The sequence below is a fragment of the Gigantopelta aegis genome, chromosome 10 (assembly GCF_016097555.1).
Source record: "Gigantopelta aegis isolate Gae_Host chromosome 10, Gae_host_genome, whole genome shotgun sequence".
NCBI lineage: Eukaryota > Metazoa > Mollusca > Gastropoda > Neomphalida > Peltospiridae > Gigantopelta > Gigantopelta aegis.
Genome location: NC_054708.1, coordinates 44,174,432 through 44,192,249, shown reverse-complemented (window position 1 = coordinate 44,192,249; position 17,818 = coordinate 44,174,432). Strand labels below are relative to the sequence as shown.

General features: G+C 33.2%; 1 protein-coding gene across 12 annotated transcripts in view; it reads right to left on the bottom strand.

Moving 5' to 3' along the window:
* Positions 1–17,818, bottom strand: part of LOC121384060 (dedicator of cytokinesis protein 1-like) — a 101,564-nt gene that overhangs the window by 22,961 nt on the left and 60,785 nt on the right. For all 12 annotated transcript variants that reach the window (XM_041514259.1, XM_041514263.1, XM_041514269.1 and 9 more), the window contains 19 exons: positions 16,704–16,897; positions 14,488–14,560; positions 12,238–12,338; positions 11,866–11,924; positions 10,916–10,987; positions 10,475–10,575; positions 10,219–10,304; positions 9,432–9,588; positions 8,097–8,228; positions 6,641–6,760; positions 5,980–6,069; positions 4,005–4,109; positions 3,384–3,470; positions 3,015–3,069; positions 2,700–2,781; positions 1,827–1,896; positions 1,575–1,661; positions 1,002–1,175; positions 532–621 (listed from right to left, as the gene is read on the bottom strand). In XM_041514259.1, the coding sequence (XP_041370193.1) occupies positions 532–621; positions 1,002–1,175; positions 1,575–1,661; positions 1,827–1,896; positions 2,700–2,781; positions 3,015–3,069; positions 3,384–3,470; positions 4,005–4,109; positions 5,980–6,069; positions 6,641–6,760; positions 8,097–8,228; positions 9,432–9,588; positions 10,219–10,304; positions 10,475–10,575; positions 10,916–10,987; positions 11,866–11,924; positions 12,238–12,338; positions 14,488–14,560; positions 16,704–16,897 (1,935 nt within the window). The remainder of the gene's footprint in view (positions 1–531; positions 622–1,001; positions 1,176–1,574; positions 1,662–1,826; positions 1,897–2,699; positions 2,782–3,014; positions 3,070–3,383; positions 3,471–4,004; positions 4,110–5,979; positions 6,070–6,640; positions 6,761–8,096; positions 8,229–9,431; positions 9,589–10,218; positions 10,305–10,474; positions 10,576–10,915; positions 10,988–11,865; positions 11,925–12,237; positions 12,339–14,487; positions 14,561–16,703; positions 16,898–17,818) is intronic.

Below are 17,818 nucleotides of genomic sequence, written 5' to 3'. Positions count from 1 at the left end.
TATTTTATAGACAAACCTGCTCTAAAAGGTAACAACAATATCTATAAAAAGCAATTAAAATATCTGTTCCTTCGTCATACAAATTCAAGCATATAAACAGATCTTGCTCGTAAAGTTATATTTTTCTATTTCATTTTATTTTCCTGGCTATATACTGCTCTTTACAGTATACACAAATATGCAAGTTTCTGTCGTTCATCTGGAAAAAAATATATCATAACCCAAGGAAACTCAACTCCTATCTTACTGTTACTCTACCTTGAGTCTCCATTTGCAGATCTGATATAAACCAATGTCATTTAGCATCCAGGTGACCTTATGTTGAACACAGTCAAATTAATACCACAAGTGTTTTGACTGACTGAATGAAAGGTCATCTTGACAAACAAAAAACAGACTTTGGTTTAATCAGCATTATTGAAACCTAAGCCAGAATTGCTAGCAAGATGGATTAGGTTTAAAGTAATGCAGCCAGTTCTAACAATCCAGTTATCTTAAGTGTGTATGTGATACACAAGGCAAACATCTTACCTGTTCTGTGGTGAGTTGTTTCAGCCTCTCCACATAGTCTCTGTCCTTATCAGTGCCATTTGTGAGCAGATACTCGTCATTGTAGAACACCTGAGTAACAGTTACAGCAATTAAATACATTATATTACAAGGTTGCATTTGGTTTTAGTACAAAGCAAAACTTAGTATTTCTCCAAATTACATCACATTAGATAATAAAATCTTCACAATCTTGTTAAAATAAGTGTAAAAATACCTATTTCAAAAATAAAATTCTTGGATGTCACAACAAAGTAATATCCTTTTCATGAGGTACTGTGCCCAATAAATACACTTTGGCAACAGTCTTCTTCTTTGAAACTAAAAAAACACTAAGGTTTTTAAAGGTTTTCAAAGATTAAAAAAGAAATTACTTGATTACTTGAAAAATTCAACTGATATTTGACAGGATTATAACCTACTATAAAAACAATTTGAAGTTTGCCACTGACCTTGTACTTTGAGATACCTCCGTTGACAGCAGGGTCAACAACACCATTGAGCAGCATTCCAAGTGGGTCAATTCGCAACGCTGGATCCTGTCGATGCTGGTCGATGGCCATGGTGAGTTTCTTGTTGGTTTTCTCTATTGTCTCTATGGCACACTCCAGTGGACTCACACCATACTACAACAAATACGTAACATGTAATATTCGATGGATGCTTTCTCATCTCAAATTAAAACAAAATCTCCTCTGACAGCTTCACCATCTTATAAACCTTTAATAAAACACTGATTGGAAAGACAAAATAATTGTATTGTTGACAAATCAGTGCTAATTATGGTAAAAACTTCTTTTCAAGTATGAAAGGAATTGAATGATACTAAAATGTCTCTCTTTTTTGTCATCTAATATGAAAAAATACATTTAGCATTTAGCATATTTTTTTAATCACATGATATAAACTGACATAAACTATGAACACAATATTACAGTATTATAGCAATCTAAGACTTGTTGCATCATTTCCTTTAATAAAATCCTTCAATAAAATATTTAAACACCTATTATATGAAAACTCACTGTTTCTGTGGCAGTCACTGGATACCACCCAACAATTCCAGGTAGTGGATACGATGTCACCATGATAGTTCTCTCCAACCACATTCTCTGTTGGAAACAAAATATTTATATAATTAAATTTATAAAATGTTTACTATACTTATAAAATAAAATTTGTTAAAATTTTAATATAATATTTAATTTTTGTTGCAAATTTAATTGTACAATTATTACGTGAAATAAAAATCAAAGTGTGATAAAGTAAATACTAACCGACACATCTGTACCCTCTTCTGTTCTGCGTGAATAAGTAAACTTCTGCACTTCATTCACTCTGTAGTATCTGTCAAAAAGATGAAATCAAATTCGTAGACATTCATACTCATAAAACTGTCTATTTTGACATTTTAAAATGCATAACTTCAAAGTATACAATTATTAAAGATATTTCCACCAAACGAAAAAAAAGAAGAAGTGGGTAACACATTCTCAATGCCCATAACTTAATGGAAAATGGAAAAGATCTATAATCCACTAAAAGGAAATATATATAATATTTATATATAATGGGCCGACATCATTTTAGAAGATGAAGATACATGCACTTATATTATAAAAGGGACATTCCCGAGTTTGCTGCATTGTAAGATGTTTCCGACTAATAAAATATTTCTACGATTAAATTTACATATTAAATATATTTTCTTGTTTAGAATATCAGTGTCTGTATATTCAATGTGTCTCTGGTCGTCTTAATATTTGTAAGAAGCCCAAACTGGATTTGTCTTCAAATAATTTCGTACGTACGAAATAAAATGAAATTTAACCTAGGAGAAATATTAGAACGATCAGAAACACGTTTAATATACAGCCACTAATATTTTATGCATACAAAATATATTGATATGTAATTACAATTGTTATAAAGTCTCTGTTAGTCGATAACATCTTAAAAATTGCAGCAAACTCAGGAATGTCCCTTTAAAATAAAAACACAATTACATTTTGACTTTATGATGAAACAGTTTCTGGTAATAGTATCTCATCATAATTCATAAGATACTGGATGAACACAGATAAAAAGACACAAAATAGTTGTACAATTTGAAAAGACAGGGCATTAAAATATAAAATATTCGGACTTACTTGAGTATTTGTTCAGTGATAGGCTTGTTACAAAAGCATGGTTTCAACTCCATTACAGGACTAACTGCATTGATTTGAAGATCTATTCGTCATTAAGGAAAAAAAAATTCATATTTATTCATTAATATGTCATATAGTAAGAAAAAGGAGTAATTTCTAATGATTAATATCTACTTATTCTAATGAAATTAATTTTGGACATTAAAGCTAAAAATAAATGTATGACCAATATTTCAGAAATATAGCCCAGACTGAGACTTTTCTTGCTTTATGAAGTCACTGAACAGTCAGCTGGCGAAATGTAAGAAAGGATACACTGTTTCTGAGATTCTACGATATCTTGACCAGGAGCATCCAATGTCTTCATGAGCTGAAAGCAAAAAGGTTTATGTGCATCATAAACAACGCAAGTAACGGTAAAGGAGTTTATAACAAAAATATCATAGCCCTTTTTTTTTCAAATCTGTTTTCTAATTTAATTTGTTTTTAAATTGGTACGGGACTAAGACAAGAATGTCACAGGTCAAAGTTCATATTATGTGTGAAAAGAAAAAGGTATTATCATTAACATGCTTGAAGTTTCCAGTATTGTATAACCCTATTTGTTTAACAATAAAACCTTGGAAATACATGCAAAACAAGTTTGAAAAACAACACTCTGTCTTCTCATAATTTAATACCCACCTCAGCATTGGGAAACAACGTCTGCATTCTTGCACTGAAGTCTGCCAGCCGTTCATATTCCTTTCCCCGGTAGATATATACTTTGTTCTGGAACATAGAAATAGTTTCTGGTGTTATCAATCACAATATAGTGCTATGATTATAAAATATATATAAAATTCATAAAATATAAAACTCATCTTGGATTTCTTGTCTTGTCCAAAACAGATAAACCAACTTATATGAACTTGTTCAGACACATCTTACTCTTTGTTCATATTATTATTTTCAAATACAGAATTCTTATTATTATTGGCCGCAGCAACATTTTATTTTTGGATTAAAAAAAAAAAAAATGTTTGAATCAATTTTCTTAATACAGTGAAACTCCTCTAAACCGGACATCCTCGGTACCAAGTAAAAATTCTGGTTTTAAGAGGTATCCGGTTTAGAGAGGTTCTCTTCTGTACAGATATTTAAAAAGGGGCCGTTAAAAACATCCGGTTTTGCGAGGTTTCACTGTACTAATACACAATCAAAATACAAGCTGAACTTGACTGTTATTACAAATTATCACGACAAACAAATTGCTATAAAAATAGACCGATATACGAGTGTGATTTCCAAGGCAGCTATAAATACCTGCAGGAATGACGGGAATCCTCGACCGAAGTAACCAACTCTGAAATACTCGGGCTCGGGTCGCATCTGGTTCATAATGCAGTCAAACAGCTCAGCCTGGCGTTTCTGAAACAAGGAAATGTTTTCTTTAACGACGCACTCAACACATTTTATTTATGGTTATATGGCGTCAGACATAAGGTTTAGGACCACACAGATATTGATAGTGGAAGCCTGCTGTCGCCACTTCATTGGGCTACTCTTTTCGTTTAGCACAAGGGATCTTTTATATGCACCATCCCATAGACACGACCTTTGATATACCAGTCATGGTGCACTGGCTGGAGCGAGAAATAGCCCAATGTGCCCACCGATGGAGATCGATCCCAGTTTCTGAAACATGTAAAACATCAAAACAAGCTTCCATTCAAGGCTCATTAGCACATGCTAAGTTTCAAGCGTTCTAGCCTAGGTACACACATCAGTTATCTATTCAAGAAGTAGGAAGAAATATTTTATTTAATGATGCACAAAACTCATTTTTATTTATGATAATATGGCATAGGACATATGGTTAAAGAACCACATATAATGACAGTAAACCCACTACCACCACCCCATGGGCTACTATTTTTTTTTTATCAGCAGCAAAAGAACTTTTATAGCATCATCCCACAGATAAGACAGTACATACCATGAGCTTTGTTAAACCAGTTGTGGAGAACTGGCTATAACTTCAAAAAGTGGGACTTTTTTAAATCACACAATATATAAATGTTTTTCCTATAATCCTTACCCACCTTCTATATTGATATAATTTATTGCATGAAAGAGATACCAAATACATGTACACATATTACTGCCAAGAGTAAACATAAAGTTACAATGTTTTGTGAACTTTGCTCCTGTACAGTGCTGTACTGCACTCAGATATGAACCCAGTACCTACCAACCATAAACCTAGAAGTTTATTCACATCATCATCGAGATTGGTACCCTTGACATACACATTAAGTTTAGGCAAATAAAATGGACTGTGTAAAAGGACTGTGTTTTATGCTGATAGTCTAGTTTTAAATACCATAAGAAGTACAACATACGAGAATGTGTTTTATGCTGAGTCTAGTTTTAAATACCATAAGTACAACATAAGAAAATGTGTTTTATACTGACAGTATAATTTTAAATACCATAAGTACAACATACGAAAATGTGTTTTATACTGACAGTATAATTTTCAATACCATAAGAAGTACAACATACGAGAATGTGTTTTATACTGACAGTATAATTTTCAATACCATAAGAAGTACAACATACGAGAATGTGTTTTATACTGACAGTATAATTTTCAATACCATAAGTACAACATACGAGAATGTGTTTTATACTGACAGTATAATTTTCAATACCATAAGAAGTACAACATACGAGAATGTGTTTTATACCGACAGTATAATTTTCAATACCATAAGAAGTACAACATACGAGAATGTGTTTTATACCGACAGTATAATTTTCAAGACCATAAGACAACATACGAGAATGTGTTTTATACCGACAGTATATTTTCACAGTACCATAAGAAGTACAACATACGAGAATGTGTTTTATACTGACAGTATAATTTTCAAGACCATAAGAAGTACAACATACGAGAATGTGTTTTATACCGACAGTATAATTTTCAAGACCATAAGAAGTACAACATACGAGAATGTGTTTTATACCGACAGTATAATTTTCAAGACCATAAGAAGTACAACATACGAGAATGTGTTTTATACCGACAGTATAATTTTCAAGACCATAAGAAGTACAACATACGAGAATGTGTTTTATACTGAGTCTAATTTTAAATACCATAAGAAGTACAACATACGAGACTGTGTTTTATACTGACAGTATAATATTCAATACCATAAGAAGTACAACATACGAGAATGTATTTTATACTGACAGTATAATTTTCAATACCATAAGAAGTACAACATACGAGAATGGTACTAAGACTTTTGTAATCAAACAACTCCTCTTCATACATTCGAGCGAGCTCCTTGCACATTTCAATGCCAGTCTCCCACATCTGAAACAAACAATAGCACAATCAATATAAAAGTTCACAGTCTGACCAACAGATACACAGTTATCAGCTAAAAAAAAGAATTATTATTTTTAAGTCTTAGATGGCAGTAAAAAAACCTATTTAATCAAAAGTTTCATCATATAATGGTCTTCAATTTACTTTTTTTCTTTCTTTTTTTTCTAACAAGTACAATACAATACATACATCAAGGTAAAGTATATTTTAATTTTTTTTATAAAAATCAAAGTGTTTTAAAAACTTTAAAAATTAATTCTGGGTGGAATTTAAAAGGTCTCAGAGAGGAGACCCACCAGATCAACCGATAACTCTCACCTCATGAACATCACCTGCTAAACTATTCGAAACGGCATTTGCCAATGGTTCGAGAATGTGTTCTCGTCACACCACCAGGTGAGATGGTGTGGGATTTGACAACGGGAACACGTTCTCACCTCTTCAAAATGTTTAAGAAAACGTTTTCTGCACCGGAACAGTTTCGAATACATGCCAAGAGTTTGAAAGTACATCACTAAAATCTGGTACTATGATTAATGTAAAGGCATGACAGTACCTTTCCCTTATCAAGGTTTGAAATGATGTCGTAGTAGATCTTTTCCTTCAGCTCTCGCTGACTAAGTGAGCTAGAATACTTGGAATTGTTTAGCATGGGCGGCAGACCATCATCTGACCACTGAAGAGAAACAACAATTTCATAGTAAAAATCTCTTCATCAATCCATTCATCTACACAGATATACTCAGACCATTCTATCCATCCATCCTCTACAGCCATCCATCTATAGTCCGTCTCATCATTCTACAAAAATATGTTTTATAAATAACTGCAGTTTGGCTTTATGTAAGAAGAAAAGTAAACGTGTTTTCGTCTGCAATTTACAAATCAATCGGCTCAGAAATAAATAACTTATAGTAAATTCCATAGTATGAAAAAAGGCGTTCCTTGTGGGACAGACTATAGGTAATTCTTTAAGAAAATAGTATTGGTTTGATTTAGCATGTTGTTATTTTTAAACTAAGCCTTACTAAAAAAAAATTCTATCAGAATGATAAAATTCACTGCGAACATCAGTGTGTAAAATATCTGTAACTCAAATGAATAAATAAAGAAAGAAAGGAATGTGTGTTTAAAAATACCTCAGTATATTTTAAAGTACAAATATTTGGCTTTTAAAAAAAACTTTGGTCTTCATAGTGAGAGAGGAAACCCATTGCTGCCACATAGGCTACTCCTATTGTATAGTAAAACGATTTTGAATATTAACCTTCTGACTACTGCAGGCGAGATATCTCGCCCAACATCATGCCAGTGGACATACTGTACACTGTATACAGTGCATTCCCCTATTCATATTTCCTGCTGTTTTGCACACGACACTCACCAGAAACATTTTTTCTTAACAGGAAACGGCTTAGTTTACAGCACGCTTGCTTTTGTTTGTTGTTTTTCAGTGTAAAATAGCTTGCAATTTTGAGTTCGAAAAGTGGTTTTTGGCAACAATGGCGGCATGTTGCAGTCATTTTCATGGATTGATAGCCAATTGTGACAGCTAATTTGATAATAAATTTGATCATTTTACCAACAACGAAAATCACCAAATATTGCAATATGAATCGTAGTTCTTTTTTTAATTTTAATTTCTGGTCAGAAAACCACTGTTATCGGGAATAATGGACATAAACACTGGACAGCTGGCCACACATCCCCGTAAGTAAACTTTTTCAATTTTTTGCCTAATTTTAATCACCATTAACTGATCTAAAATATCATAAAAATTATAAAAACCCACGAAAATAATACTTGCCGATTCATATACAAACTTTATTTCATGTATTTATAAAACATTTAAGTGAATATATGTCTGTAAAAATTATAAACTTATACCCACTCAACATGGTTTTGTCAAAAATTAATCCAGTAGTCTAAAGGTTAAGTATTTTTCCACAGATAGCACAGCAAGATTACCACAGCATTTGATACAGTAGTCGTGTGCCACTGGCCGAACATACCTGTAGAAGTCTGCTGTACAACAGCAGGGTGTGGGCTGCCTCAGTGAAGTTGTCACACTCAAGGTGAAGGTCACACAGTTTGTGTAGGTACCGGATGTACATCTCTTTTCTGTTGATGTCATGGTAGAAGTCCTGAAAATATTGTGTACTGTTTGTTATAAGGAACTTTCCTACTATTGTACTGTTTCCAGCTAATAACGGACTTTTTATTGACTATAATTATTATACATAACAGACATTATATATTTAGAATATCACTGTCTGTATATCCAATGTGTTTCTGTTCGATCCAATGTTTATAATAGCTCAACATTCATTTTACTTCCCTCTATATATTTTCCTACATACATTTATTATTTTGACTTAAAATCTGAAAAACTCAAATAGTTAAATTTATTTACGAAGGACATGCAAAGCGTCCACAAAATGTGTTTCATAACAATAGTCTTTATGATATATAAAGATAAGAAATATAAGCATTTTAACGCAGACAATGGTCTTTATGATATATATAGAGGGGAAATTTAGGCTTTTATGAAGACTATCTTAAATGTCATTTACAAGCAAATAGTTGTTATACAGCATGCCCTTTATATGTAAAGCATATTTCTCTGGGTCAAAGTTCAGAAATTCTAGCACTATCATACATTCCGCATATTTCTGAGTGTTGGTTGACTGAAAGCCTTCATACAACAGCTTTAACCACCAATGTTGTCTATGGGATCTGATCTGGTGGTGTTCACCTCATAGCATTTTTATATTATTTATTATCATGAGTAACAAGTTACCAGAAGGTTGACAATGCAACTCAACCATCACATTTTTATATTATTTATTATCATGAGTAACAAGTTACCAGAAGGTTGACAATGCAACTCGACCATCATATTTTTATATTATTTATTATCATGAGTAACAAGTTACAAGAAGGTTGACAATGCAACTCGACCATCACATTTTTATATTATTTTATCATGATCATGGTAACAAGTTACCAGAAGGTTGACAATGCAACTCGACCATCATATTTTTATATTATTTATTATCATGAGTAACAAGTTACAAGAAGGTTGACAATGCAACTCGACCATCACATTTTTATATTATTTATTATCATGAGTAACAAGTTACCAGAAGGTTGACAATGCAACTCCAACATCACATTTTTATATTATTTATTATCATGAGTAACAAGTTACCAGAAGGTTGACAATGCAACTCAAACATCACATTTTTATATTATTTATTATCACGAGTAACAAGTTACCAGAAGGTTGACAATGCAATTCGAACATCACATTTTTATATTATTTATTATCATGAGTAACAATTTACCAGCAGGTTGACAATGCAACTCATCCGATGTTCCTTGATTTCGTCCTGCATGATGAGTCGGTACTCCAGCAGTCTCTGTAGCAGACGTCTGACCGTCTCGACAAACACCAGACCCTGGTCCTGCATCGTCGAGTGACCGTCACACAGGTGATACAGACTGCAGAATCAATGGGAGAAAATCAACCAATAAATTTACACTAACAGTAAAAACATGTCACTGTCACAAGCAAAATAACTAATCAATTTACTGAACCCAAACCAATCCCCTACTCCCTTGCAGAAACTAATCTCAAGTATACATTAAGACAGCTATTGTTATCCAGTCTGATCCACACTCAACATACTAAAAGCCAGGAAAAGAAAAGATTTTTTATTTTTTATTTAATGATACCATTATAGCACATTAATTTATTTAATCATAGTTATTGGATATCAAACATTTGATCATTCTGACATATAGTCTTTGAGGAACTCCACTACATTTTCCCCATTAGCGGCAAGTCATCTTTTAAATGCATTCAGATAGACAGGACAGTACATACCATGGCCTTTCATGTACCAGTCATGGTGCACTGGCAGGAACAGAAAAACAAAAACAAGTGGAAATTGTGTCCACTGATGGGCTTCCATCCTACATCTCAAGCACGTACGGTGACTGTCCTACCAACTGAGATAGATCCTGCCCCACCAGTTAAAGAATTCTTATCCTCCAATCTTATCCCACAGGGACAATCTGTTGGAATAACGATAAACTACTAAGAGGAATCTGTGTGGTGTTTGTACTCACATCTGAAAGATGAGGTCCATGTACTGCTCATCTCCCCGGCCTCCTTCCACCAGTGCATCCAGCTGTGTTATCATCTCATTCTCAACCTGAACACACAAATATAAACTCCAAGCAATATGTAATATCTAAAAACACCACGTGTCACCACCTACTGTACTGATTCGCATGGCATTTGACAACATGTAACTCAGGCTGATAACACTGTATAAAAACATCAGTCATCAAAATTTAATGTAGACTAACTACTAACACATACCTCATGGAAATTTCCCTGTATTCTGTTTGAGTTGGGTACTGGTTGGTTGAACTCGCACAGCATCATGTCAAAGAATATTGGAATGGTGGCCTTTCTGAGTTCTGAAATAATATCACAACCACAGAATGATCTGCTCAAATATAAAACAAATCAACAGGCCAAGAATAAAGATGATGACTTGATGTCTTCTGCAATTCTGAGCATATTGTTGAAGGAGACAGTTATGGTAATAGAATCATTTGTGGATGTCTGTTCATCAAATTTGTTTTACCAATCACAAAAACAACATATTAGTGACAAATGTAATGGGAAAAATCATATATTAAGACAGTTTTACTAACCAATGTTCAATAACCACTGATGAATTGTGTCTGGTTGAGACTGACTTAATGAAACAGAGGTAAAGCATTGTCACGGTTATCACAGTCTAGACATACTTACCAGTTTCTGGAATCAGTGTCATCTCTAGAATGGGGCCTACCATTGCTGGGATGAAGTTGATCTTGTTGTGACCTGTGTTCAATTAAAAAAAAGAGAGAAAAAAAGACCAGTAATAAATAATGTGGCTACTTGTATAATATTTAATTAAAATAAATGAATCTTTTCATATCGAGGTCAAAATTAATTTAACAGACCTTTCCGAACAGTGAAAGAACACTTGATAAACTGAAAGCTACATGTACATGTATCAGAGACAACAGTGTCAGATAATGGCGAATCATGTGAGGTTTAAATACAACCCTGCTGAACTAAAGAAAGTTTGTTTTGTTTAACAACACCACTAGAGCACATTGATTTAATACTCATCAGCTATTGGATGTCAAATATTTGGTAATTTTTACATATAGTCTTAGAGAGGAAACCCGCTACATTTTTCCATTAGTAGCAAGGGGTATTTTATATATGCACCATCGCAGACAGGATAGCACATACTATGGCATTTGATATATCAATCTTGTTGCATTGGCAGAAATAGCCCAATGGGCCCACCAACGGGGATCGATCCTAGATAAACCACGCATCAAGCTCGCCCTCCCTACTGAACTATTGAAGGTAGGATTCGTTATAGGAAACTTATCTTTAATCTTAATGACACTACATGATAATGATTAATCGGCAGCTACTACTACTAGAGCTAAATCAAACATACTGCAACTGTGCAAATCAACAAGGACATTCAGTATTAAGCCAGTTGTATTAGAAGCAAAGAGTCTTTAATATGTTTTTTCCAACAGATACAAGAATAAAACACTCGGGCTTTAATATAACACATGTAAAGGAACAAAAAATATACATATGGGTCAGCTGAAAAAAACCCCAGATACTAGAGACATCATATTTCTTATCATATTTTAACAACTAAGAGAATGAATTTTTTTTAAAGTACGTACCTAAATTAAACCACATGGAACGAATTTCAAAACCAGTCTCTCTTCGCATATCTTTGTACCTGTAACAGAGCAAATGTTTCAATATTTCTTGGTTTTACAATAATTAATAATCACTGATATTTTCATTTTAGAATAAATCACATGAAAATATAACAATACATGTACATCATGGGTTTTATTATTATTATTATTACTACTATTATTATTATTATTATTACTTGTTTTGGCTTTGTGTTTAACAGGGTATAGATAAGACATTTTTGAAAAAACAATTCTTCAAATTGCTCTACAATCGTGATCTTTGATTTGTTGTAATTTAACTGCTGCAACCTTACATATGGTTTCAGGACAGTATAAAATCAATATACTTACTTTGCAATGATCTTTTCTCTTTTTGCCCCTGAAAAGTGCTCCAGTTGCAATGAATCTTGCGTGAGAAAAGATATGGAACAGTGAAAGAAGTTGTTCCACAGCTGAAATCAAACAGTTAAAAAACAAATAAACAACCGAAAATTTACATACCAAACTAACACCAGGCTAGGGATTTTGAAAGCTATCTTAGCACTACGAAATTGTAAAACCATCGTAGGCTATGATGCCACTACATCACACGCCATAGTGATATCATAGCCTAGATCCACAACAGAATGCAATGAATAACAGAATTCTGAGTCAGGGCTCACCCTGAATAAAAAATGCCTGTAGTCAAAATATTTGCCAAATAGGATTTTTATTAGTTATAATGAAATTGTTTTAGCCAAAATTGTTTTGCTCAGTACTGTAAAGAATATTTATATATGAATATGAAAATACATCTTTTTCAGCTAATTATGTACAAACTGGAATAAATCTGAATAACAAAATTGTATACCCAGTTAATATATTACTTTGATTTTTCAGCGGGGTGAGGGGAGATGAACTATCTTCAGAGTTGGAGGCCAGTGCCCCCTGCAACCACCCACCCACACTTCTAAGGACTATGGCATTAAATCAAGAAACATATAAAAATATTGGGGAAAGTGGATATTTATGGAGGGTGTTATTTTTTCTTTCCTTTCTTTTTTCATTAATTGTTTAAAATAGCATTCTTCAGTCTCACAGTCTTACAAACATAATATTTTATCTCACAAATGTCATGGTTATTGTAAAATAATTTCATTCAGTGTACGTTTAACCACAATTTGTATTAATACTGTATGTTCATTTCCTTCGATCGCGATCTACATGTGTGATCTCGACCAAGGGTGCGAAATTAACAAAGACAAAAGAAATAACTGAAACTGCGAACATCCAATGTTTTTTTACAAATACACATCAAGATTTACTTGCGTGTAATCATATTGTTTTAGATCACATGCAATCTCAGCTGAGTGTAGAGCGTCACCTATTTTTGCAGGGGCGAGGTGTAGTCCAGTGGTACAGCACTCGCTAGATGCGCGGTCGATTTGGGATTGATCCCCGTCAGTGGGCCCAATGCACTATTTCTCGCACCAGCTAGCACACCATGACTGGTACATCAAAGGCCGTGCTATGTGCTATCCTGTCTACGGGATGGTGCATATAAAAGATCCCTTGCTGCTAATCGAAAATAGTAGCCCATGAAGTTGGTGACAGCGGGTTTCCCATCTCAATATCTGTGTGGTCCTTAACCATATGTCTGACGCCATATAACAGTAAATAAAATGTGTGGAGTGCATCGTTAAATATAACATTTCCTTCTATTTTTGTACTGACAGTTACTTGGGATTGCCTACTTGTCTTTCGGCGCTGAACTAGCATGAGTACTGAAATTGACAGCACTGTCGGTCTTTTATTTGGTTTAAAAACTTTATAAAGTTAGAATAACAAGCTACAGATCTTTGTTTTCATACATGTTGACCACATGCCATTAAAATTAATAACAAAGATTATTAAAATAAGCAAACATCATTACGCTGTATTCTGTATGACACCGTTTTTTGTTACTGACCGAGACTGCTATTACGCTAACTGAATATTTAGTATTAATGATATGTTCAAGGTTTCAGATGGATTATGTAACGGTTTGTTCACATCAGAAATAGAAAATGGCTTAGCCAAAATTTTAGCCACTTGCAAATTTTATTAGCCTTTTTTTTTGGTAAAAATTTGCCAATGGCTAATTTGGCTATGGACAGCGCGAGCCCTTGAGTACAGTGTTTTTCAAAATGTTGTTTTGAAGTCGTTAGGTTGCTGACAAAGAAAAAGAAGTTACACAAATAATATGTGTTTATGATCCTAACAGTGGATGATTATCCTAACAGTGGATGATTACCCTAACAGTGGATGATTACCCTAACAGTGGATGATTACCCAAGCAAACCTACATACGACCCTGCCAAGTGCATGTAGTCCTATACAAAAAGGGAAATGCTGCAGCTTCACCATTCATCTCACTATCATCAACTACATAATATGTTTGTGATGTCCTGACAAAAATGTCATTTTCCAATACATTTTGTTTGTATTTTTTTAAACACCCTGCCCCTCACTCCTCAAAAAAGAAGAAAAAAAGGATAAGAAAAAATAACAATCTTTATGGTTTTATCTGAAATCCTAAGAAATTAAGAATTTGATAACGAAGCATCAACACTGTCAACTGACCTGCTGTTCAAATGGATTTGAGAACTTCTCATGAATGGTGCTGGCAAAGAACCTTAGTGCTCTCAGCATGACACTGGAAAATAAGAACAAATAAAGAAACATTAATAAATATGTAATACAAAAATCCAGGTTGTCTTGTACCTGGAAAAGCAATTTACAATTTGAAATAGTTCTGATGTTATTATTTTAAAATTTTAAAAGATCAACTAAATTCATGTTTTTATTAAACATGGTTAAACAGGTACCATAGTTTTCCATGTATTATGCACACTTTTTTTCTAAAAAATAAAGATTAAAAATGGGGGTTCACATTATACATAACAGATTTTTTTTTCTCTCATCCTCAGGTATATGGAACAGAGCTATCCCATGAAAGATAGCCATGTAAGAAATTTCTATCCTGCATGGGATATCATGCGCTTGCATTTAACATGACGTTGTTGGTAATATATGATGTCATATTAATGTGAGGTGGTGACGTGAGGTCATTAGACACAGTTTTAAATTAATATTTTGTTATTAAAACTTTCATTTTAAAAGCTATCTTGTTAATTTGTAATGTTAAATTTTATTTAACACATGAAACAAACACAGCAAATACGATAGTGTAGTTTATTTGACAAAATAGTATAAAAAAAAGTTACTTGTTCAGCCATCTTTGTCGGTTCGAGTAAAATAATGGTTTATTTACCAAATGAATGACAGAAAAAGACTCCATCATATGCTGTCACGTGGGATAGAAAAAGTACACCCAAGGTGGTGAAAATTTCGACCTGCGACGAGTTAAATGCGATCACCCATAAAACATCGTTAATTGGTAGTTTACAGTACTTTACAAGTTATTGACAGTGTTCATTACAAAGAAACGCCAAAACCCTCTTAAAAATTGCTTTTCACTTGTGATGGTTGTAATACAAAACATAAAATAAATGTAAAAAAGCATCCATACCTCGCCAATAAGTGCACAAAAATTATAAAAAGGAACCATAAATATTTTAAATTTCCATGAGATTTAATTTGGCCATTTCCATCAGCCCGGAAATGTATGACAGTACTATAAAATTAGAAATCTCGAGCATTCACATTAAGCACAAGAACCAAATGTAATATGCCATATTTTTTTTTTCATTTATTTATTAGTTATTTACAGTGTATGGGTAACTAATTTTGTCTTGATTTATGCATGTGTGACATGTACGTATGCAAGTACTAGCCTACGTTTTGTGTGACATGTAGGTCTATGTATGTAAGTATTTAACTTAAGTTTTGCTTCTTGAATATACCACAGCTCTTGATTTTAATTAATTTTGGTGACGGGGGTAAAACGGTACATCTTGCGTTCACTGTCGGTTTTGTGGTTTAATAAAACGGTGCACATTATATTGTGGTTCTTTTTTTCTTCTTGGAATAAACGTTCAAAGTAAGTGTGTGTGTGTGTGTGTGTGTGTGTGTGTGTGTGTGTGTGTGTGTGTGTGTGTGTGTGTGTGTGTGTGTGTGTGTGTGTGTGTGTGTGTGTGTGTGTGTGTGCGTGCGCGCGCATGCATTATACATCGGTGCGCATAATACATGGGAAAATATGGTATACAGAAACTGATGTGGGTCTGGATACAAATGTTTTCTACTAGTAATAAACAAACTGGGTTACGGATGGTGGTGAGCATAGTCATGGTGTGTTTTGGTGTGTTTTGTTTTTTTACAATAAAATGATTTGTATAGAAAACACCATCTATCTGTTTCACTCAATGAAGATTCAAACAAGATATCAATTCAGAGCAAAAATGTCTTGTGTTTATGGTTGGTAAAAATAATTTGATGAACAGACTTCAACAAATTATTCTATTTACTGCCGGGTATAACTTTTTAATTGCTCTCAGCCCACGATGTAGTACAGAAATACTATCCAAATACAATAGTTCTCCTGTTTTACAACAGAATCATCACATTTGCCAACACACAGAAAATACTATTCAAATGTAACAGTTAACCTGATGTGAAAAAGTTTAATAGAGTAAAGTACTGTAATAAAGAACCAGAAAGGACCATGATAGTTAGTTTGTTATAGCAGTAGTTCATTGAACACATTTGCACAAGTTGGTTATTAATGTATATGGAGATAAGACGGGACTTTACGATCAGTTTGTTCTATGAAGTAGTACATTCTAAGCACGGTCGTTTAAGTGTACTTCACTGTATATAGATTTTAATATTTTTTTCACCTGTTCTGTAGCAGGATCATCTCCACCCAGTCCTCCGGATACACATTGCGGCTGATGAGATCACGGAACACGAGAATGATCTCCATGAGAAAGTCCAGTACGTCGTAGGTCGTGGTGAAACTGTTGATGTAGCTCACGTAGTGGTTCTCCGTCATCTGACGCAGTATGCTCATCATCACTGCCACACAGTTGCCCTGTACACAGACCACAGAGAGGGTGACACAATTCTTTTTAGTATAATTTGTTATACATTATTTAGTTTAATTGAAAACAAATTCTGTTACAGTAGTACTTTTAAACAAAACTGTTTTGCAATGAAAACTTTTATCATATTGATTTTTTATATATACATGTACATGTATGACCTGAGAGGGTTTTTTGATGGGTTTTTTTTTAAATTCAGAGCATTTGTTTAAGCATTATTTTAAACAAAATATATGTGTATATAAATTCATGATTATCACATCAGAAAAAAACTTATTTATATACTGCAAAAATTAACAAAGCATCAAGGAATATTATTTAAATATAGATCTTAAAAATATTTTGCACTCTATCCCCAGTCAATTTTTAAATAAGATAACTACTTGTATTTGTATTTAATTATCAAGCACTGTACATTTGTATTGATGATGCTGAGACAATAATAAACCACATTAATTAAGAACAAATAATGATACATTTGAATATTTTACTTATAACAAAAACGTTCTTTAAAAACATTCTAGGAAGCATGATGGTCTCTTAACATAAGGTATTTCAAAGCTAAAGTTAAATTGCCACACCATCCCAATCTCTGCTTTGTATAGTGGAAATAGGCTCTCAGCCGTAAGATATTTCTAAACCAATTTCATATATTTGAAAATGGCAAAATATTAATGAATTCTCATTTACAAGCATTCATAAAAAAAATATAGTTAGAATTCAATTATCATTATCTACAAATATCTTATATTATGATGATCAACAATGTTGTAAGTCTATAAACTTTTACTGATTCCAAATACAAAAGATGCCAGCTCCTTCATCATTACCAACTACCAAGCTGATGACACAGTAACACTCAACACAAAAAACCAACAATAGTGAAATAAATAAATAAAACACATATAAAT